Here is a 23048-nt window from a genome sequence, read left to right on the forward strand (position 1 = left end):
AGAAATCACTCGACTAAATAACAAAGGAGAATGATCTAAACAGTGAAGAACTGCTAATGTTCTTGTGAAGCAAGATCAGGCGCTCCAACCAACGGTCATGGGTGGTAAGAAGGAACTGAGAGGGCATAGGGCCAGCAGCACCTGATAAACCACCAAATGAGCACGGCACTCCACAGGGCACCACAGCCGGCCCTATGGATACCGCTAAGGCAGAAGTCTCCGACAATTGTGCATGTGGGCGTGCGCACACCTACAATGGAATCGACATGAGCAAGCACTTGAAGAAGAACTCTACTTCCAGAAGCATCTAGGTATACCATCAACATTTTCCATTAGTGACCCAGCCCAACTCTGCTTAGCTTATGAAAGCTGATGGGATCACAGCAAAGGGTGGTATACTTGGAAACATTAAACTAAAGAAACTTCACCCAAACAATGCATAAAATTATAAAAAAATGAATATATTTTGATTAAATGGATTTTTTAGATTGTCTTTCACACAGTACTTGACGACCGAACACTAGAAAGCATACTCTAGCAAGCAATACTACAACGGCTAGAGGATGGCCTTCACGACTACTCCGTCTCCGTAATGGTCAGGATTTTGGACCTTAAGGCCAAAGATATCTTTGGCATAAAATTGTTTTTTTGTTCGAAGACCAGTTTTCATATGAAGGGGTTGCTTGCAACACAGACCCCATTTATCTGCATGAATGAAGTCACTACAGGAAATATATTGCTGTAATACCATTTTATTAGTAGTATTTTATTTTCTTAATCCACTACCTCTTTGGGGTAATGATAAACAAGTGTAATTTCTCACAGCCAATTGGATATATTGGAACAAATATTCAGAACATAGATCCGTAGCTGTACACATGCAAGCACATTCTCAAACATCCACTGAAAAAGCTCACTTTTGGGGCACAAAGAGTAACTGTGCACATCTTTTCATGGGCATGGTTATAGGCGCAATTCAGTATTACTGATGTAATCTCTATAGCAGCCTGGAATCTGTACTGGTTATGCTTGGTGCTCTGAAATTCTGACAGACCGGTGACATCAGCTATTCTTTCAACCAAGCATTCTTTAGCTGGTAAGCCTGAAACTGCCTATGTGGTTTGCTGTCTAGACTTTAGATTTCTCAGCTATTTTCTGGTGTCATCTCTATAGAATTCTTTAAAATCGTCTACATATGTACTAGAGTTTAATTTCTCTACCATCATATAATCATACTTGAACTGACATTTTAAAATCAGTTGCTTAAATAAAGTAATGTATATTGTCAAAATTACACCTTGGCCTGTTCAGTCTAAAGGAAAAAGTACTAGCTTGAGACTTAAGTTTGGATCCTTGCATGAGAACAACTTGTGCTTGGCTTCCAAGCTGGCCCCACAGGTACATATTTTTGAAGAAGATGGCATCCCCGTTTGATAGGCGGAAATGGAAGTGTTCTGATAGGAGGAAAATAAAGATCCAATCAGCCCTCTTGTCTAAAACAGTACAATAGTCTCAGAAGTTTGGGGAACTGTGTGTGCTGGATATAGTCATGGCTATATTTCCAAGGTGGGTGAAGCAATTCCTGCATGAGGATATAGAACTTAAATCTGGCCCATGCAGTGTCTATTGTGCAGAACCATCAGCTGCTCTGCTGCACTTGCAAAGTGTGGGGCTGCTAACACTAAAACAATACCAACCTCAGATATCCCATAGCACTAACATGTGTAGATCTTCCCCGTTTCAGAGACCGCAACCCCATGCAGTATCCTTAAGTAGTGTTGCATTAATTTATGAATGGTTCATGTAGGATTGTGTTCTACTTTATACATCTCATACAGGAACTACAAACAGTACGGGGTCATTTGTAAACACCAGAGAAACACCATCCCATGGGGTGGCTTGAAAATACTGTTTCAGGCTGGGTCTTCCAGAGACCTAGAAACAAAGAGTGTGGGACATATAAAGGATCAGTGTAAACAGACTAGGGGTAGGGTTGCTAGGTGTCTGGTTTTCGACTGGGGGAAAACTAGTCGAAAGGGGACCCTGGCGGCTCCAGTCAGCACTGCTGACCAGGCTGTTAAAAGTCCGGTTGGCAGAGCAGCAGGGTTGGCAGGCTCCCTGCCTGGTTCTGAGGGGCTCTGGGGAAGTGGCTGCCATGTACCTCCAGCTCAGGGGCGGCCACGGGGCTCCGCACGCTGCCGCCACCCCAAGTGCCGGCTCTGCAGCTCCCATTGGCTGGGAACCACAGCCAATGGGAGCTCCAGGGGTGGGGCCTGCACGCAGTGCCTCCTGGCTGCCCCTCTGCCTAGGAGCCGGAGAGACATGCCGCCGCTTTCTGGGGGCCACTTGAGGTAAGTGCCACCTGGAGCCTGCACCCCTCACCCCTTCCCAAACCCCAAACCCCTGCCCCAGTCCTGAGCCCCCTCATGCACCCAAACTCCTTCCTGGAGCTCACACACCTCATCCACTCCTGCATGCCAACCCCCTGCCCCAGCCCTAAGCCTCCTCCTGTACCCCAAACCTCTCATCCCTGGCCCCACCCCCAGAGCCCATACCCCTCCCACACTCCAACCCCCTGCTTCAGCCCAGAGCCCCCTCCCAGACTCCAAACCCCTTGGCCCCTCCCCACAGCCTGGACTCCCCTCCAGCACCCCAAACCTCTCATCCCCGGCCCCAGCCCAGAGCCCTCACCCCCTCCCACACCCCAACCCCCTACCCTAGCCTGGTGAAAATGAGCAAGTGAGCGAGGGTGGGGGAGAGCGAGTGACGGAGGGAAGGGGGGGAAGTAGTGAGTGGCAGGCGGGGCCTCAGAGAAGGGGCGGGGCCTTGGGGAAGAAGCGGGGCAAGAGTGTTCAGTCATCTGTGATTACAAAGTAGGCAAACTGGGGGCCCACATTTTGACTGGGCAAATGGACAGGATATTCTGTCCAAGGAGAGGTCCCAGACTTGCTGAAGGGTTGAACCTATTTGGGCCCAAAGGAGTGATGTGTCATTTCAGGTATGTTTATCAGTAAGTGTGTGGGAACTTTTGTTGTTTTTATATGTCTTCTCTGTAATGCTTTGTCCTTAAAATAAATGTACTCTGCTGAGAAAGAGCTGTGTGGTCACCTGTAACTGCTCAATATACTGGTCATAGCCCTTGGAAAGTAAGCAATGCAGAAGTGCTGGCCATTAGGCAGACTGGCTTGCAGGGGATGTCACAGTGTATGGTAGGGGGCTGTGCAGCCTTAAAACCCCTGGTCAGGAGGGAGAGGGATATCAGTGTCTGCCCAAGAGAGGTGATGGCTGGGAGCTTGAAACCTTAGGTGGATGCCCCTGAGGGACCACAAAGGGAGAATACAGGTGCAGGTACCCTGAAACTGTGGCAGTTCCCTGTCTGACAATCAAATCTAGAAATCACAAGCTGGGGACAGAGATCATGGGAGGGAGTGCCTCCCAGCTGATTGAAAGACAGAGGGAAATTGAGGGCCCCATCATCTGCCCGCTGAAGTCAATGATCTATTTCACTGGAAAAAGAATCCGGTACAGTCTGGAAAAAGCTGTGTTTGGTCAAGAACGCCAAGAGTTCCGACAGCCAGGAAGAATCTTCAGCACTAAAAATGCTTCCCCATCTATTTGTAGGAGGAGGACACTCCCCGCAAAGCCACTCCTGCCAACACAACACGGTGAACTCATTCCCAGTATTGTCCTTTCCTGCACACATCCGCACACACATTGCAGGAGCTCACAGGGAGTTATGGTAAACAGGAAAACGAAACAAGTAAACGGTAAAAAGAAAATTCGCGGCAAAATAGTGCAACTTGAAATCTGATGTATCTGATTTTCCATTGAAAAGTAGTATTTCTAATGGACTGAACCTGAGTGGCTGCAAGCACAGCATAACCTGCTTTCGGATTGTTCTGGAGCAGGCAATTTGTATTGTGTAGTATGGCGTATGTGATAGCAAAGTTGTAATCCTGGAAGTTGAGAGGACAGTAGCCTTGCCATGTACTTGAAATAGCTTTATTAATGGAAAGCTTTGTAGTCTGATGGAACTGAACAAACTACTGTCAATCTGTCTCCAAATGTTCTGCAGATTGCCTACTCTTTCACTCTCAGCACAGATACAATTTTGCAAAGCTTTTTTTTTTTAGTAGCAGGAATGTGCCTCGTATGTGGAAATAACTATCTCTGCTTGTGTCTGTGAAGACTGTTTTGTGTATAAATAAATACATTAAACATGTTTTATGAAAGAAAGCCTGATAAGCGCCAATGCATTCAGCATTGCAAAATCCAAGTTTAGAACAAGACAGGAAACAGCAGTGCATTTAGTATGATCTAATTACAATGAAATTCCTTTGAAAAAGAATGCGACAGACTAATGCCATTTCATTCCAATCAGTTGCCATATGCATATGCAGGACAGATTCCAATCAGTGTTCATGAAAAGTTAAATGAATTAACAGGGCACTTATTCAGTGCTACTTTTTAAAAGTAATAATTAGATACTGGTGTTATAAATAGCCTATAAGAGCTCACTGTTACTTTCTATGAAAATCCAAATTTCAAATCCAGAGATCAGAGGCTGCTCTAGACACAGGCAAGCTAGGCAGTTGCCGAGGATGGCAGATTTCAGGAATTCCCTTGGTTCCTTCCAGGAATGGGTGGCAGGTGATGAGGCTGGCGGGGCTGCCAGTTGGGGCTCCCAGGAGCACGAAACGGACCCCAGCCGGGCCGCTGAGAAAGTGCTCTCATCCCTAGCCGCTCCCCACCCCTAATGCAGGTACAATTGTGGCTGCAGCTGCAGCTCAGAGATACTCCTGGAAGCACGGCTTCAGCCCAAAGCAGTGACCTGCTTGGCTCCATGTCAGCACCCAGCCCACATCTGCTGCTCAGCACCCAACCTCTGGAGACCCTGGTGCCTGGGCAGCTCTCAGGACTTGCCCTGACTGCTAACCTGGACTCACACTGCCATGGCCCTGTACTACAAGCCTGACAGTGAACAGCTCATCTGGAATGGTATGAGTGGCATGGGGCTTCCTGGGGACCAGGCAGGGGTGCAGGCTTGGGGGTGAGGAGTACAGTGGGGCCTGGGTTGAGCTGTGTGGCTCCAGGAAAAGAACTGCAGTGTGGGTCAGGGAGGGATGGAGGAGGCCGGGGAAGGGTTACAGGAGGCGGATGGGGAGTGGGCCCAGGAGGTGGAGGACATCAGGGAAGACTTGTGGGAGCAGGTCCATGATTCCGGGGGTGGCGGGGGAGGGCGGCGTAGATCCCTGCCATAAACTTTGAAGCAATTAGCAGGAAGGTTGTCTTATTTTGCGTAGGGCGGCCTCTGCCTGAGATATTAAAAAGCAGAACAAAGGCTAATCTGGTGGTATATAGAATTACAGATTAATTTTCCATTCAGCAAGTCACGATGCAGTCATGCCTCTGAAACTGCTCTTCACTTCTCTTTTCATAGGAAGCCTACATGCCATCAGGAAATTCTTACGTGTTTAATCAAACCGTGTTTAGAAACATACAATTTATTCTTAAGAAAATAAGTACCATATATGGTTACATCAGAGCAAAGCATAGAGAACGTTGGATGGATTCTTATGTATTCAGACTTGTAGCTGCTCTTAAAATGCTGGATTAAAAGTTTTGTTTAAAAAGCCACTATAGCTGAAGTGATACTTTCCCACACTACTTCACTGACCTTCACATCTGAGAATAGCAAAGTCCAATATAAATACTAGTAATCTGGTTAGGATCTGAAACTGCAGTACTTGCATTGGGAACTTCCACATTTCTAGACACTGAACAGGACAGAGTGAAAAATGGCAAAATCCTGATTCTCAGAAGTCTGCATTCCCAGGACAAACTGCAACACATGACATGCTGCTAGAACAGGCTTGAAAACTGGACTCAACCTTCTAGACAGAGTGAAACATACCTGCACTTCTGCCTGCACAAAAAACATGCTCCCTGCAATTGACAGTACTACTACAGCCCTGCCTGTGTTTACTGTGTCATGTACTTAGAGTAACAAATTGCCAATTATCTTTTTCTTTAATACATTTTAAAGTGTTACGTCTTACTGTGTCTCTCCATTTGTTATATATTCTTTCCCCTTCTGCTTTCATCCCTCTTTCTCCTATCATTGCTCAGGATTAATCTTTTTCCTGAAATGTCATCTCCTCCCCTTACGGATCTTCCTCATTCTTTTGCTACATCATGCTCTCTAATTCCTCCGTCACTTTCTTCCTCTCCCCCCTCCTCTTCACACAGACATCTGCACCCATCTACAGAGCTGACAGGTGTTCTGTATCTCATGGGACACAGTCGTTTGGCAACACTGTCACACCTACCCATAGCTCTGCAGGCAGGAGCTGCAGCTGTGCCTTCTGACCTCTATGTCACCTGCTGAGCAGGCAGCCAGTTGCTTCACTCTCACTGTTCCCCCTGCTGGATCCCAGCTGGAGGAAGGAGCGTTGGCACCAGCAACACAAGGTGAGAGGCCCAGCTGGCATCAGGCTCTCTTATTTTGCCCCTACAACTGTCCGCATCCAGCTCCACCAGGCTTCTCACAAGCAAACATCTCCACACCCGTCAGAAGACATGCCCTAATTCCCCAGCCAGCACCAATTCCCCCACTGCATCTTCCCTCAGCAACCAGCCAGTCCCAGCAGCCCCAGGCGACCAACAATCAAAAACCCCTCCAGGCACCCCATACTGCTTTCAGCTCCGCCGCTCACCCAGCTGCCCCTAAGATAGCCACCAGCTGCCCCCAGTCATCCCCACTTTCTACTGTCAAGATTTTGGCCAATTCCTGAGCCTACCCCTACCACTGTTTAGGGGGAACATGTTTATCATAAGCTGAAGTTTATGGATATATGCAAACTAGCTCATAAACTAATTTGCATAAAATGCCACATGGAGCTGTGCAAAGCATAGCAGCTATGCATCTTCGTACTCACCCATAGTCACAGCCACTCTCTATCACACTTGCTATCTGGTCACCCTATTCCCTTGCTATATCAGAACGAAACAAGCAGTACCTGCGTCTTTCTGCTCAATAGACCCACTGCCTACTCCAAGTTTCAATTTGCCCCAGTCAAGAGGGATTTTTCAAGCCCTGCTCTAGGTTTGGTAGAAAACATTTTCTTCTATGTGCACAAAGAATTTCTTCCATAAACCAGGGTGTTAAGACGATAAGTGAACGATGTGTACTAATCTCTGCAACTCCCATCCACAGCATACATGCCACCCAATGATTCTGCATATGAACTCAGTGCAACTACTCACACACAGTTACTCAGGCACATAAGCTCTCACAGGATCAAAGGCCCAAGAATGTAAATATGAGTGGATCCAGAAATTTACTGGTATGAACTTTGAGTGGCTGCTTCACTCATGAATGGCAAAACCATAAATTCTTGTAAGTTATGCAGGTCACGCCAAAGGAATACCAATAAAACCTTTAAAACCTACGTCATCATCTATTTTGCATTAGACACAATTTACAGAAACCACTCCCCCCATTTTTTGTGTGTGCTCTAGAAAGTTAACACACACTTTATTGGTATTTTTTTCCTCTCTTTCTGCCTTGGTTACAAATTATTTTTTTTGAAACACCAACAGTAATGCTAGGCCCTGTGGAGCCAGCTGCCTTTGAAACAAGAGTTCCCACTGCACAGGCTTAAGCGGGAGCAAAAATGATGCAAAGCATGGTATTCATTTGAAAGAAAATGAGGGTTGGCTTTTTATTGGCATAAAACCACCATTTCTGGCCTTGATTCATCACAAGATAGCAGTGTTGTGCTGTTTCAGGAGTAAATATTATACTATCATTTTGGGGAGAAATTCTACATTTGAAGAGAAGAAAACATTTTCATAACAGATTTGTTAGTTTTTTAAACAGGGAGAAGGAGGTAGCTGTGTGAAAGCAAATCACTAGTTACTTGTTAATTAATTCTAAAAAACCCCCAACAACCCAAAAACCGAAAACCTACTGTCTTTTGCTTGTATTTTTTTTTAATCAATACCAAAACTAATTTCAGTATTTTGAAGTTACAGGACAAAACGTCCTTCTCCCGTCTCAATATTTAGCATCATGTGGCATTTTAATAAATACTGATTTGTTTCAGAGACTTTAGTGGCACAAAGCAGATCTTATGATTTGCTCTCCACGGATTCAAAATCCGGTTTCTCATAAAATTGTACACTTGAAAGGGGCTGCCTGATATTTCACGTGAACAGCAGAATTCAGTAAACACAGCTATTTCTATTAGGGAAGAAGTGTCATCATACAAGGCAAAAAGTGAAAGGATTTTGTCAGTGGCAGGTGAAAGAGCTCAAAGGCTGGATATATGGGGCCACTCTTCTGAATAAGGAAAAAAACCACCCAACTACCTAAAACATTAATTTAAAAAACAGTCAAATTTTCATATCTCACCTTGTAATATCAATTGATATTGAGTAACCAACACAGTGTTTTATTGTCAGAAATGTTTTTAGATATGTAACTGGTCAGAAACCGTCCAGTACCTTCAACCACTGTTCCGCCTGCTCTTTGCTCTGTACTGCTAGAACCAGTGCATCTGTTCCTTGGTGAGTGATTTTCAGCTCGTGCTTCTTCTTTTTACTGTCTTTGGGAATGTATGTGATACTGCAGTCATTCAACAGCAATTCCATCTGAGGTTGCTGATCCTTGGAACTTTTATAACACTAAAAAAAAAGCATGTTATTAGGTTAAAACTTAATTTCACGCACTTCTGGTGAAAGCCCTTACTATATAGCAGTACTTCACTGCTTTAGCTTTTCTCACTCATCCCCTTACCATCTACCAAAGTTATTCAATGCTAACTTGGCATCCTTCTCTATCATCCCCTTTCCTAAAGTGAAATGATTGCCAGATTGACATTACTGGAGACTGTTTAATCACAGAATAGGTACAGCATGGGGAATGCCATTGCAGGCCTTTTTTAATATACTTTTACCTACCAATAAGCCTCAACCCTGAACTGGATAAGAGAGTCAGGGCATATCAGTGTCCATGCTGGTTTACTCTTTGCTTCCTCTGCTAAGACTGATATGAATTTTTCTCCCCCTCGACTGTGAGAAACATTAGTGAACCCCCTTCAGATGCTGGCTCATTGATGAACCTGGCCCAGATTTGAAGCTGTGACCTAAAGGTGAAAGGCTTCACACAGCATGACTCATCTGATGAGTCATCTAGTGCCCATTCTGAACTTCCATCCTTCAGTTCTTTCAATCTTTCAGTGTAGTTCAGTTTTATTAGGCTGTCATACATAGAATAACAGATTTAAAACAAAAACAAGTCAAGGTCATAACATTGTGTGCCTGTATTTCCATGTCCAGTTACCGTAACTACATGTGCAAATTGGTCTTTTTACCCCACCTACATTTTCATGTGCATGTACAATAGCTATTTGGATATTAAAAAAGACCAATCTGCATAAGCAATAAGGATAACCCAACACAAAGGTAGCCTAACAAATGCACATGCATTTTTACACATGGATCTGAGACCCCTTATTTTAAAATGTTGCCTTACCCATTTCACATGTTAAGATTCAGGAACATATAGCAATTGTTAACAGGATATTACAAACACTACAATCAAGGCTGAGAAGGGAATCATTTAAAACCAATCACAATTTTCTAATTGTTTTCCTTTCCTTTCAGGCTAAAATTTCTTTGGCCTGGTCTCAGCTGAGTGGTAAATAGTTTTTTGAGGAAATTTGTTTTATAAAAATAACATACTTAAGTTCTATGAGCATGAAAAGCCACCACCACCTTTTAGCAGTTTAAGAAGCATTTCTGTGGCATATCTTGATATATATTTCTAGATTTTATTTTTCAGAGTATATATAAGAAGTTTACTAAAAACACACATTTACATAACAAACAGTGCCAGATGAGGATGTATAGAAAGCAATTAGTGGCCAAATTATTTATGTTGGATGTCTGGTTCTGATCTAAAATATCACATTTTGGTCTCAGTTGAATGCTGCATTTATAATATAGGGAATAACTAATCCCTAAACACATATATATTTGTATTACTTTCTGGAAAAATCATAGGTTAAGTCTTTTAGGTCTTTCTTCCAATAGTAAACTAATCTTGTTTAAATCTCCTGTTATGATTTTTATAACAATTTCTTAGACCACACAAGTGGTTAAAGGAACATGTGGTTAAAGGAAAAAGAGTACCACCAGGATTTTAAATAAATAAATAAACTTAATTGTAGAAGAAATATAATGTGCCTTTTTAATTTCTCTTTCTTTCTCTATTTTGATTTTAAGCTTCTATCCTTCATTCCAAAAGTCTGATTCTGATCTTGCATATGTTGGCATAGATCTGAACTAACAACAGTGAATCCAACGGATTTACACCAATATACGGGTGAACAAAATCAGAGTCAAACTTTTTTTGACAATTAAAATATATACAATGCAAAAATAATATCCTTAAAACATAAATTGAACTGCCCATTTAATAACAATTTCCCACCATATTTACAGCAACCTCTTATCTGACCATCTATGTCCCAAAATATGTCCGTTCCCCCTTCAGCCAAAGTAGATGAACTTTGCAGCATACTCAGAACATTGACAAATCTGGGCCATGAAGGACCAATGACGGAAAAGGAATTGCTAAATTGAGGACCCTGCCTTTCTGGAATATCCCTTTCCAGGTGCAACCAAGTTGGGATGCAGCCATCAAACTCATCTGCTAATTGCACCTTTGTGGGCACCACACAGGAAGAGAGTAAACAGACCTCACGTGATTTAGGGTGCAGTTTAAAACCCTTGTATGTTTTTTTAATAATATAGAAATGAAAACCTCTCATAAGCAGAGCCGTCCCTAGAGTACGGTGAATCGGGATGACCGCCCTGGGCCCCGCGCTTTGGGAGGCCCCATGTTTGGTGAGGAGGCGGGCGGGAAGGTGAAGCGGGAGGGGGGCGAAGAGAAGCCCCCCTACCAACCTCCCCCTCTCTTCAGTGCCTCCTGCCTGCCGGTGGGCCCCACCAATTGGCACCTCCCCCTCCTTCCCAGTGCCTACTGCCAATCAGCTGTTTCGTCTGGAGGCGCTGGGGGAGAGGGGGGGCGGAACTGGGTGAGGAAGAGGTGTGGTGGGAAGAAGCGAGGCAGGACCTTTGGGGAAGGGGAGGAGTGGGGGCAGGGCCTACCGGAGCCAGGGGGAGCACCCCCCGGCTGATAGAAACTCAGCGCCTATGTCCCAGGCACTGCGCTCTTCTAGGGTCAGCCCTGCTCATAAGATAATCCTTTTTTCACTAAACAGAAACAAGTCTTGCAGCAAGGAGTTTACTAAGTCATGGACTTGCAACTGGTGACCAGTATACGAAAGAAACATAATAGAGTTCTAGAGAATGAACACAAAGACATTTAAATCACTTCCATCTTTCCTTTCTATGATGCAGCTGTGAATTATGTGAATATTGCATCTGTAATTACAGCAGAACAGATGGTGAAGGTTTAGTTTTAAGTATATACATTACAATAACATATGCTGCCAAGTGATTGCTCAATCTACCAAGGGACTTGTTTCTCTCTAAGGGTCTGATCCAACAGCTCTTATATACGGAAAACTCTCACAGAATCTAGTGGGATTTTTGCCTCCATAAGGGTTGGGTTTGCAAGGTTTCAGGGATGAAATATATTAGACAGAAATAGGCTTCCGGCTATGTTCTCTGCATCAGAGAATTTTCTAGGGTATAAGTTTCACTGTGACAGGTTCCATGTTCTAAGTGGCTTTAAAAAAAGCCATCTATTGATCAATGTCGGGCCCTTGGTCATGCTCTCTGACAGCAATATTAAACTTGATCGCTATTTACAAAATATTTACCATAAGCCATTTTCCTTTAAAAATAATCACATCTTTAAATTACAAACAAAATCTAGCCAAAGGAAATAAAATAATAATTACCAGTAGTTTGTTTTCTTTGATAACACACAATAGTTTGGTCCATTGTCCAAATCGCTTCTTTCTCAAGAGGAAGGCACAAATTTTGGCATCCTTTACAAGGTCCATAGAAGCCTCCTCAGAAGGCCACTGATGTCTCATTTTTTTCCCTTTTCCATCCTCCTCCTCTTCATCATAAGATTCGTAAGAGCTGCTCATAGCATCTGAGTCATAATCTTTAAGGAAAGTATAAAAGTACCCAGTTAAAACTATCAACCATGAAACACACCTATAAAACTGAACAACTGTAACGGATCTATTTTAAGTACTACCTTTTATTCTAAAGACAAACCAAAAACAGTATTTTTTTCAATCCTCAGTAATATGAATACATTAAGTTTATTGAGTATGAGATGCTATAAAAATGAGAACTGCATCATCATTAGATTTAACTATAGAACCATAATTATACCCCTGGAATTTTAACTAAAACTATAACTTGGGAATTAATACTTAGCACTTAGATACTGCTTATTTTGAAAATGCTACTTGCAATTTCATTTTCCCCCCTTTTGCAGCTTTTCTAGAGGAAGCGATTATAATCTTTCCCCATTCCTTAATGCAATACTAAATTCTTGCTGACAATGTCTGCATGGAAAGAAAGAAACGTAAATATTAAGGACATAGCTCGTAGAGAAATAAACATGGAGTATGACAGAGGTCACAAGGAATCAAGTATTTCTGTATGTTCAAATATTTTACACCATATACAGTAGAAAAATACAGGTCTGTACAAAATGTCATACAATTATAACAGGCAACAAGTTACAAACCATGAGACAATTAATGCTAATGTAGACAGTGCCATTGATTGCATCAGTGCCTCTGCTGATGTTGAAAGCATTCTGAAGAAACTCTCCCCTTATGTTCCTTAGCCTAATCCAAAGCTCATTGACATCAATGGCAAGACTCTGATTTAAGTGGGCTTCTTATCACCCCCTTTGTTATCAAGAGCCAGGAGTTAGTTCTCTACTACTTGAAAACTTTGTTATCTTTATCACAGAACTCTGTACCCCCTACTAAATGAGGGCCTTTCTGCCAGCTGGTATGCCTAGAAGCTCCAGAAGATACAATCCTTCCTAAGCTGTGGAATGACAGGGCTCAGCAATAAGCCAATGCAAGGCAGCGGCTAAAAGCTACAAATGAATCCAAAGTTAAGAAACACGACAAGGTTTTTATTGTTTAAAAAAATAATAAATGGAATAAAAGGGAAGGGTGGGAAAGGTTAGGGATTGTCTATTATTTAATTTAAACTGGCAAACCGGGAAACGGTTTTATATTAAAGACTGTTCATTTTCTCATAATCATGTAAAATAATATGTGAGATCTCCATCTCTTCTAATTACCTCCCTGAAAACCAGGACAAAAGAGCCTAAACAAAAACGCCCTTCTCGTGGGGTTATCCAGGAAGCTCCATGAAAGTTTACACTACTAAATTAGAAAATGCCTAGGAGGCCACTGATCAAACTCAGACATCCAAAAGAACACCCACATTTTACCTGCAGAGACAGAAGAGTTAAAGTGGTGAAATTACTAAACATGAAAATGCAGAATTCAGTAGTAAAACCAGCATTTACAGGGAGGCCTGACTCTCTCCTTGCCCTAGAGTGATATCCAGAATCCTGGTCCACCCCTCTGGCAACAATAATCCTCCTTGAAAGGCAGCTCCTGACTCACACTACATTCTTCCTGTATTCAGGACCAGTAATACTTTCAGGGGCCATGAGTTGCCTCCTTCCCCTCTTCCAATCTAACAGTGATCTAGGGCACAATTAGGCCACCCATGTCCTGCTCTGCTCACAGCTTCTAGCAGTGGGGCTGGGGCGGTGGGGGTGGGGTGGGGGTGTCCTACTCCCTGTCCAAAGCCATATTTTCTTTTTTAATTTTAAAGTTTGTTGTGACTCTACTCTATTCTCTGCCACCAGACTCCCTCTGAATGCATCCGATGAAGTGAGCTGTAGCTCACGAAAGCTTAAGCTCAAATAAATTTGTTAGTCTCTAAGCTGCCACAAGTACTCCTGTTCTTTTTTCTGAATCTGAAAACTCTCAAAGAGGTGGCCAGCAGTGGTGGAGAGCAGAAAAGACGAAAAACCACTATAGTGTTTAAATAAAGTGAGAAGAAGGGACCCCCATTCCTGATCGTGTGTATCAATTTAATCACAGGTGGGATTTCTATCTCCAAAATGAACTGACAAGGCTCTTTGTTAAAGATCAGTTCCAAATAAGAGAGCATATAGAATCTACACACTTCCAATATTGCTTTCATTAGGTCACATTTAAGACTCTTCTGCTGTATTACGGACACACTTTGAAGAAGTAGTGTTATGTGAACAGAACAATAACTACTTCTTATCAGATGAGAGCCTAGCAAAATACCTTTTCTATCTGCATTTTTAGTGTACCTGACACTGAGGAGGCAAAAGGCAATATTGTATCTGTCTTTGCCATATTTTAATAAACCATTTCCATTTTAACTTTCTCATATTCCACAAAAGAATGTTCCACCTACCAAATACCATTGTTATCAGTCATCTCCATACTATATTATGAAGGATTGGTTTCTTTTTACCTCAAGCCCCAAGCAAATATCTTGTTTCCATCACTGCTTTTCAGCACAGTAATTTGATTAACAACTGCACTTTTTTTCACAACACCTACGTACTTTCATCAAGGTTATTAATATCCCAGTTATGGAGGTGCTAGTGGGGACTCAAAATTTAAAGGTTCAGTTTTGCATTTCAAGTATCCATACACACAGACACACACCACCACATGCCACTCTGCATCCAACAATTTACAAAGTCTTGATTTGAAATGTATATACACATTATTAAAAAATATATATATAATTACAGACCAAGTCATATTTTATAAGACATCTTATTTTGGCACATTGTTTTGACCCAGAGTTCTCCCTTTGGGCTGTGTCATTGCATAAAATACTTATTCACCTGGCTCCCTTCTACCCCAATTTCTGTTGCCATCATGGTACAAACAAGGGCAATTATCAATACTGAGTAACCATATAATCTTGGCACTGTAAACCCTTGCCCTTCCTCACAACACCTCCTCTGTGCTTCCTTATTCACTTTCTCCACACCATTCATGCTTTTATAGATCTCTGCCATAAGCCTACAGATTTAAGCTTTCCTTTTAAAAAAAGTTTCTAGTCCTTGCTGTTGCAAAGATAACCTTCCAAGTGTGATCTGAATGAGAAAGATGCATATCCACTGGAGTAATTCAGAAACCTGATGGCAACAAAAGGGAAACTGACAAGCAAGTTGTCAGTTCAACTGTTTACCAAGACAATGAGCTACAGCAGAGGTGTACAGTGGTGATCTTCATGGGAAAGATTTTTTAAAAAGTTAGGGGAAGGGGGAGTAGTGAGACCTTACCGCACCCCCTTGGCAGCAGACAGGACACTGTGGGAGGACAGGGTAGTCGAGAATGCCAACCCAACACTCAGAATACATTAAGGTTGATGCAAAGAGAGATTGCTCCTTTTTCCCCAGCAACACAGGGTGGAGGGAAGGGGTTCAAGACTATCCACACTCACTAGCCAGAGATTAATGTCTCTATAACCTACAGTGACTTGACCTTCCACTAGACCTCAAAATTTCATACCAGCAAAACACACACAATGATCAAGATTATTTTAAAAAGGTGTTTAAAGTTAGACTCCTAAATCCTCATTTAGGTTCCTAAACTAAGTGGTCTGACTTTCAAAAGTGCAGAGCATCCAGTAGCTCCCACTGACTTTTGAGTCCAAGCTCTATTGTAATATGTACTGTATAGGAAGAATTCAATTTTTTTTTAAATATAATTTCAACAGATAATATCAATGTTTATTTTAAAGCAATTTTTCCAATTTTTCTCAATTTTAATGTGGGAAATTATGGGGGGTTCAGACAACAGGGGAGTCAGACACCAATTTAATTACAGTAGACTCTGGGAGTTAAAAAATTAATGCGTTATAACTGTCAAAACACAAATTGTCAACATCACATGTCAAAATATACAAATTAAGTATCCTTAAATCAAACTTTACTAAGTTCTCAAGTAGCATTTTTCTTACTTGCCTCACTGTAAATTCTGATTGTTATCAATGGAAATATCTGGGGGGGAGTTGTGTATGAATGTGAAATCAACGTTCACCGACATTGACCAGTAAAAATCTAATCCTTCCAAGCCTAGTTATATATATATACACTTTTTGGCAGAGCCTGATGGTTATTCTAGTATCTGTTATATGAATTACATGCTTTTCTGTGTACAAAAATACAAATTGTTAAGGAAAATAATATAGTCTAACACATTTTCACATTATTCCGAATAAGATATTCAAAGGATTAACCTGAAGCTAATTTAAAGTAGGTCACTCTGGATCAGTATTTTTCAATAAACGGAGATGGAAAAAAAAAGTCATCAGCTGAGGCACACTTCAACTTGTTCTTATCTGCAGATAAATATTTATTTACAGACCACAGATAGGGAAATCACCATCATTTTGTTTTCATGAACTATACTCCTGTGGATTTTTCACCTTTTTATAGGAACATAGAAGATGTGAGCCTATTTACTGTTAATTATATTAGAAAAAATATTCTTATTACAGTAGAACCTCAGGAGTTACGAACACCAGAGTTACGAAATGACCGGTCAACCACAGACCTCATTTGGAACCGGAAGTGGGCAATCAGGCAGCATCAGAGAAAAAAAAGAAGAAAAAAACAAATACAGTACAGTACAGTACTGTGCTAAACATAAACTACTAAAAAAAAATGGAAACGTTTAAAAAAAGATTTGACAAGGTAGGGAAACTGTTTCTGTGCTTATTTCATTTAAATTAAAATGGTTAAAAGCAGCATTTTTCTTCTGCATAGTAGCTTCAAAGCTGTATTAAGTCAGTATTCAGTTGTACACTTTTGAAAGAACAACCATAACATTTTGTTCAGAGTTACAAAGGTTTCAGAGTTATGAACAACCTCGATCCCCTCGTAACTCTGAGGTTCTGCTGTATGAAGAAACATATACTAGAGAGAGTTACATCTGGTTGAACATTTATTTAATCCATCAGAGCTGGCACTCTCTCTTTTTTTCCTCCGCTTCTTCATGATGCTGTTCTTGAAGTCTAGGCCCTTAGAATCTGTGTCTTCTCAATCACATCCACCTCAAAAACAGCACCGTACCCTGGCTGCAGTTATTACAAGTCAAGTGAGTTTGGTGGTTTTATTTTAGTCACTTATGTTCATATTATTCACAAAGCCATAAGACAAGCTAGCACAAATGAGCTCAATGGGAATTTTGCTGGAGTAGATGGGTAACAAGCACTGAAGAAGGCCTACGGTGAATTTAGCCACTAACTTTACTACAGATAAACAGAGTTGTTGACAGTACTTATATTCTTCTAGAGGGGTTAAAGGATTGGATGACAAATACAAAAGGTAATGGAATTCAGCAGAGTTGAGGCAACATAGGTTATGAGTTACGCTAGTTATGCATATAACTTTTGTAAAAGTTATAATTTTGATTTATGGGAGTGGGGGATGGTCCATCTCCTCTAAATGTTCCTGTGGGTCTGGATAGTAATGAAGATCAATAAAAATAAGTCTGAAATTTGATTAGCGTGTTTTGGGTTTTAGCCCCACAGAAACAACTACTGCACAGTACTTTAAAATGCAGCTAATATTTTCTCCTTGAGCTGGACCCTTGCATTTAGCAGCTAACCGCGAACTGGCAGTTCACTGGGTCAGAGGGTGTGAGCAGGACCACCCTGCACTACTTCTGAGGGAGAAGCAGGGAGTGGACAGTCCCTGAGCACTGCTGAGGCTGAGCTTGTCTACATTCATTTTACATTTTTTGGAACTCTTATTTTTTTTGCCCGAATTGCCTAGGTTAAGTTATTCCTATTAACAAGTGCCAGATTTTCTTTGGTTTTGTTTTTTTTTATGTTTAGAGCTAATGCATACATATCATTCTCCAAGAAAAACAAAGGACTCTCCCTAAACCACAGTGTACAAATGGCACACAGATCATTTGTTAGTGTTATAATGTTTCTCTTGTTTTATTATTTAGGAGAACAGATTTTATTTAGTCATTCATTTAGATTTAAACAACAATAAAAATGGTCTAACAAATTTAGGGTCATGAATGATGATGATCCAGCAGAAAAGTATTCGTACAGAAGTGATGAATTAACTCTGCCAGACAATAAATAAGATCAGCAAAAGAAACCTTTTTACCTCCTCCAACCCACTGGAAAACACCCTCCATCTTTTAGTACTTAAATGTCCAGCTCACTAAACCTGCACAACTGTTCAATGGCAGGCATGCCATCATTCTCTCACTGTGATCCAATCATACGTCAGTGTAAGATAGATTAGACTGGGTAAGTATCTGGATATGATCATGGGAGACCTGAGTGCTGAGATAATTGGTTTTGGTGATTAATTAGGAGGTAGCACTCTGTCCCCGAGTTGATATTGAACTAGTGTCACAGGATAGCATTGGATGTACTGGTCACTCACATCGGAAACTGCTGTGGGGTCAAGCATGCCTACCTGATCCCCCTGTCATAAACCAGCCACAATCTATCCTTATAGACACAGACAATAATGAGCCCTTCACATAAAATTCTTAACTATAGAGGATGTAAAGAGAGAACAGTTTTCTTTTTTGTTTATGTCTTCGTGTTTTAAAGCACTGAAAGTCACTAAAACTGACAATTGCTTAGGATGGCATCAGGATATATACTACTCACTGGAAGTGATATATTCAGGAGCCTTTCCAGGACTAAGTGGCACCGCCTCCTCATAGTAGCCTTCAGGAAGGGACGATGTTGGTAGCGGTGGAGGCCCATTATCTGGTGGCTAAATGAAGAAAGAAATGAATGAGATCAAAAGCCCAACAGATCACTGATCAATAAAATGCACCTAAGATGTCCGCTAATGTTCACTGCTAATTATGGGACCACTACCAAGGTTAGCAATGACAACTAATTCTCTTGTGACTTTTTGCTTCTTTATACAACAGAGGTTGTGGAGAGTAGCAGCTTTTGGAAAGAAAATCGGTCCAAGTTTCAAGCTCCCCATGGGCTGTTATAATAAAATAATAGGTTAGTCGTTGAGATTAGTAAAGCAGCAGAAGGAATTTAGCCACACCATCTTCCATATCCTGGTGATATGTTCTGAAGCCTCACCGGGCCCAAATCTGTCTCCATTGCTCATGTCGAGTAGTACCTTACTCTGTAAATACTACAAGTGATTCCAGCAGGACAACATGCAGACTAAAGTATTACTCAGCATCATCAGAGTAGCAGAACTGGGATAAAGGATTGAAACTACATTAAAAAAATACTCTTACTATGTAAATATTAAGAGATCAAAAATGTTTTACAGTCTAACATCTTGAAAGGAAGACTTTTTTTTTTTTAATTTAAGAACTATAAACTCAGATCCTACAATAGAATCCATGCAGCTGGACTCTATCTTTGCATGGAATCCCATTCAAGGATTTTTCTGTGCAGACAATTGTACAGGATCAGGGCGGAAGATGCTAACAGTGTGCTGTTTTACAGAGACACAAATGTTCATGTTGTAAAAGGACATAAATATACCCTCCACTAACAATGCACAGACCATTTTAATACCAAATTCACTGGATTGGAAGAGACCTTTGGTGGATCACCTAGTTCATAGTTCAGGGATCAGTTAGTTCTTCAGTTACATTATATTTCTGAATGAATGAGTTAATCCAAATAACTTTATGCAGAGCCTTCTGCAGGTGACAATATAATAGTTCAGAAAATCGACACTTACTGATAAATATTCAAATTTTAAAATGCTGGCTTTCTAAATATAATCTGTTTTAAATTTTTAACACTAGTTGCTGATAGGCTGATACAGTAGCAAGGTAAATTTTAGTATTGCATGATTTATACCATATCAGGTTACTGTCATATTTCTTTGACAAGCAGGAAAACCACCATATTTTATAGATTTCACTCATGTTTGCTGCAAGATCTTAATCCTACAGTTTCACACTGAAGGGAATTTGTATACCGCCTTTCAATACCACAGGCTTATTGTATGCTATGTTACATCTTTTTCTACACCTTATCTCTGGGTAATCTCATTTGCGAAACACAAATTCAACTACCATGTCAATGCTGAGAACTCAGATCTACCTCTCTATTTCAGACCAGTCTCCTTTTGACCAAACAAATATCTTGTCCTGTCTCCCTGACATCTCCTTACAGATATCTAACGTCAATTCAGGCTCAATGTGGCTAAAACAGAGCTCTTAATCTCCTCCCTCCCTCCCAAGTCCTCTCTGTTACCTCCTCTCCCAATCACTAGGCACACCACCATCCTGCCTGTCATGGAGGCCTGTAACCTGGGTATCATCCCTCCCTTCAGGTCATCAAATTCACGCTATGTCTAAATTTTACTGATTCTTTCTGCATAACATCTCTAAGCTACAGCCTTTTAAAATCCATCCTCATAGCTAAAACTCTCATCCAAGTTCTTATCATCTCATGTCTTGATTACTGCAACATCCTTCTCTCTGGCATCGACAAACACAATCTTGCTCTGCTTGTATCCATTCAGAATGCTGCTGCATTTTCCAAGAACATCACTTTGACCATGTGTGATCAAATCTACCCCTGTATTCACAGCCTACACAGTACATAGTCTACTATAGTAATCTTTGTACAAAATACATCTTGTGAGGTAGCATTTGAAAACTAGTAACTCACTGGTCCATAATATCATGGTGAAATGTGTGTAGCAACATTATATGTAATGTCATAAACATGAGCTGAACACATTTTACACCTACCAGACAAGTCAGTTTCTCAAAGACAGAGCAAAAGCTGACACCTCTAGCTAGCCAAGTATCATCAAACCTGATGGGCAATCACCTGTCAAATGGCCATTCTTTGGCATGGATGAGGGGCAGGAACAAACAGATCTTCATTTTAGTAAACACCACCAACCACTTTCTCTACCAGACATGGGGGAAGTGGAGGAATGACAAAGGAAGCAGCCCTTTGACTTTGGGAAAGATCCTGACCTGAAATTTGGTAAGCCTTGTTGCTGGGAGCATGTGGTAAGAATTTATCTTGAACGAAGTCCACTTTGTTAAGTTTTAGCACCAGAAAGTGTTTTATCTTTATCTCTCTTGTAACCATTTCTGACTTGAATTCCTTATACCTGTACTCCTTTAAAATCTTTTTCTTTGTAGTAAAATAAACTTATTTTATTTTTTAATCAAAACTAACCCTGTGTTGTGAATTGTTTGGTAACTTCAATTAAAGTAGCGAACTGTTGTATATTGTTCTCTTACAGGGACATCGGACCTAAAATATCTCAACTATCACTGGAGAGGGCTGGATACTTCAGAACACATGTTTTCTAGGGAAAATCTGGGACTGAGAATGTGTTGGGGTCAGCCTGCAAGTGGTAACCAAGGCTGGTGGAAGCCAGAGTGTGCCTGGAGTGTGCTGGCAGGCTGGAGCTATACAGACACTCAGAGTGTGACCTGCATGCTATTTGTGAGGAGCCTAGGCTGGGAGGTACAGCAGCAAAGCATTGTGAAGCACGCCAGGATACAAGGCAGGTGGTGACACAACCCCTCACTGGTCTGGATTGAATCCTGGAATGTCATACCATGTCACCTGTCTCTTTGCATCCCTCCACTGGCTCCCCTTCTCTATCACACATAACATAAGCTGCTTGTATTCACTTTCAAGGCAATTCATAGTCAATCCCAACCTACCTATCATTCGCTATTGAGCTGTCAATGCTCACCTCTGATGAGCCCATGATGACAGCCTTCGTCACACTACATTTTTAGACAAACACCTTGTCTGATTCTGCTAAACTGCAGGCCTACTCTGAACACATGATCGGCCAAATAAAATAATCTTTCAAGTTTATCTGTTGCTGCATAGAATCATAAAATATCAGGGTTGGAAGGGACCTCAGGAGGTCTAGTCCAACCCCCTGCTCAAAGCAGGACCAATCCCCAACTAAATCATCCCAGCCAGGGCTTTGTCAAGCCTGACCTTAAAAACTTCAAAGGAAGGAGATTCCACCACCTCCCTAGGGAACGCATTCCAGTGTTTCACCACCCTCCCAGTGAAAAGGTTTTTCCTAATATCCAACCTAAATCTCCCCCACTGCAACTTGAGACCATTACTCCTTGTTCTGTCATCTGCTACCACTGAGAACAGTCTAGATCCATCCTCTTTGGAATTACCTTTCAGGTAGTTGAAAGCAGCTATCAAATCCCCCCTCATTCCTCTCTTCTGTAGACTAAACAATCCCAGTTCCCTCAACCTCTCCTCATAAGTCATGTGTTCCAGTCCCCTAATCATTTTTATTGCCCTCCGCTGGACTCTCTCCAATTTCTCCACATCCTTCTTGTAGTGTGGGGCCCAAAACTGGACACAGTACTCCAGATGAGGCCTCACCAATGCCAAATAGAAGGGAATGATCACATCCCTCGATCTGCTGGCAATGCTCCTACTTATACAGCCCAAAATGCCGTTAGCCTTCTTGGCAACAAGGGCACACTGTTGACTCATATCCACCTTCTTGTCCACTTCTTGGACCTAATCACATCAGCCACACCCTCAGGGGCTCGTTCACCTGCACATCTACCAATGTGAAATATGCCATCATGTGCCAGCAATGCCCCTCCGCCATGTACACTGGCCAAACCGGACAGTCTCTACACAAAAGAATAAATGGACACAAATCAGACGTCAAGAATTATAAAATTCAAACACCAGTCAGTGACTTCAACCTCCCTGGACACTCAATTACAGACCTAAAAGTGGCAATTCTTCAACAAAAAAACTTCAAAAAACAGACTCCAACGAGAAACTGCAGAACTGGAAATAATTTGCAAACTGGACACCATCAAATTATGCCTGAATAAAGACTGGGAGTGGATGGGTCATTACACAAACTAAAAACTATTTCCCTATGCTCATTTTCCCCCTACTGTTACTCACACCTTCTTGTCAACTGTTTGAAATGGGTCATCCTGATTACCACTCTAAAAGTG

General features: G+C 41.6%; 1 protein-coding gene across 4 annotated transcripts in view; it reads right to left on the reverse strand.

Annotated features, from left to right (window-relative positions):
* AFAP1 (actin filament associated protein 1) overlaps positions 1-23048 on the reverse strand; it is a 169808-nt gene that overhangs the window by 52083 nt on the left and 94677 nt on the right. For all 4 annotated transcript variants that reach the window (XR_012639367.1, XM_074951743.1, XM_074951744.1 and 1 more), the window contains exons 5-7: positions 18733-18841; positions 11937-12148; positions 8509-8688 (exon numbers count right to left, since the gene is read on the reverse strand). Coding sequence is in view for 3 of the 4 variants with exons in the window: in XM_074951743.1 (XP_074807844.1) it covers positions 8509-8688; positions 11937-12148; positions 18733-18841 (501 nt within the window). In the remaining variant the exon portion in view is untranslated. The remainder of the gene's footprint in view (positions 1-8508; positions 8689-11936; positions 12149-18732; positions 18842-23048) is intronic.

Source organism: Natator depressus, chromosome 4 (genome assembly GCF_965152275.1).
Source record: "Natator depressus isolate rNatDep1 chromosome 4, rNatDep2.hap1, whole genome shotgun sequence".
NCBI classification, from domain to species: Eukaryota; Metazoa; Chordata; order Testudines; family Cheloniidae; genus Natator; species Natator depressus.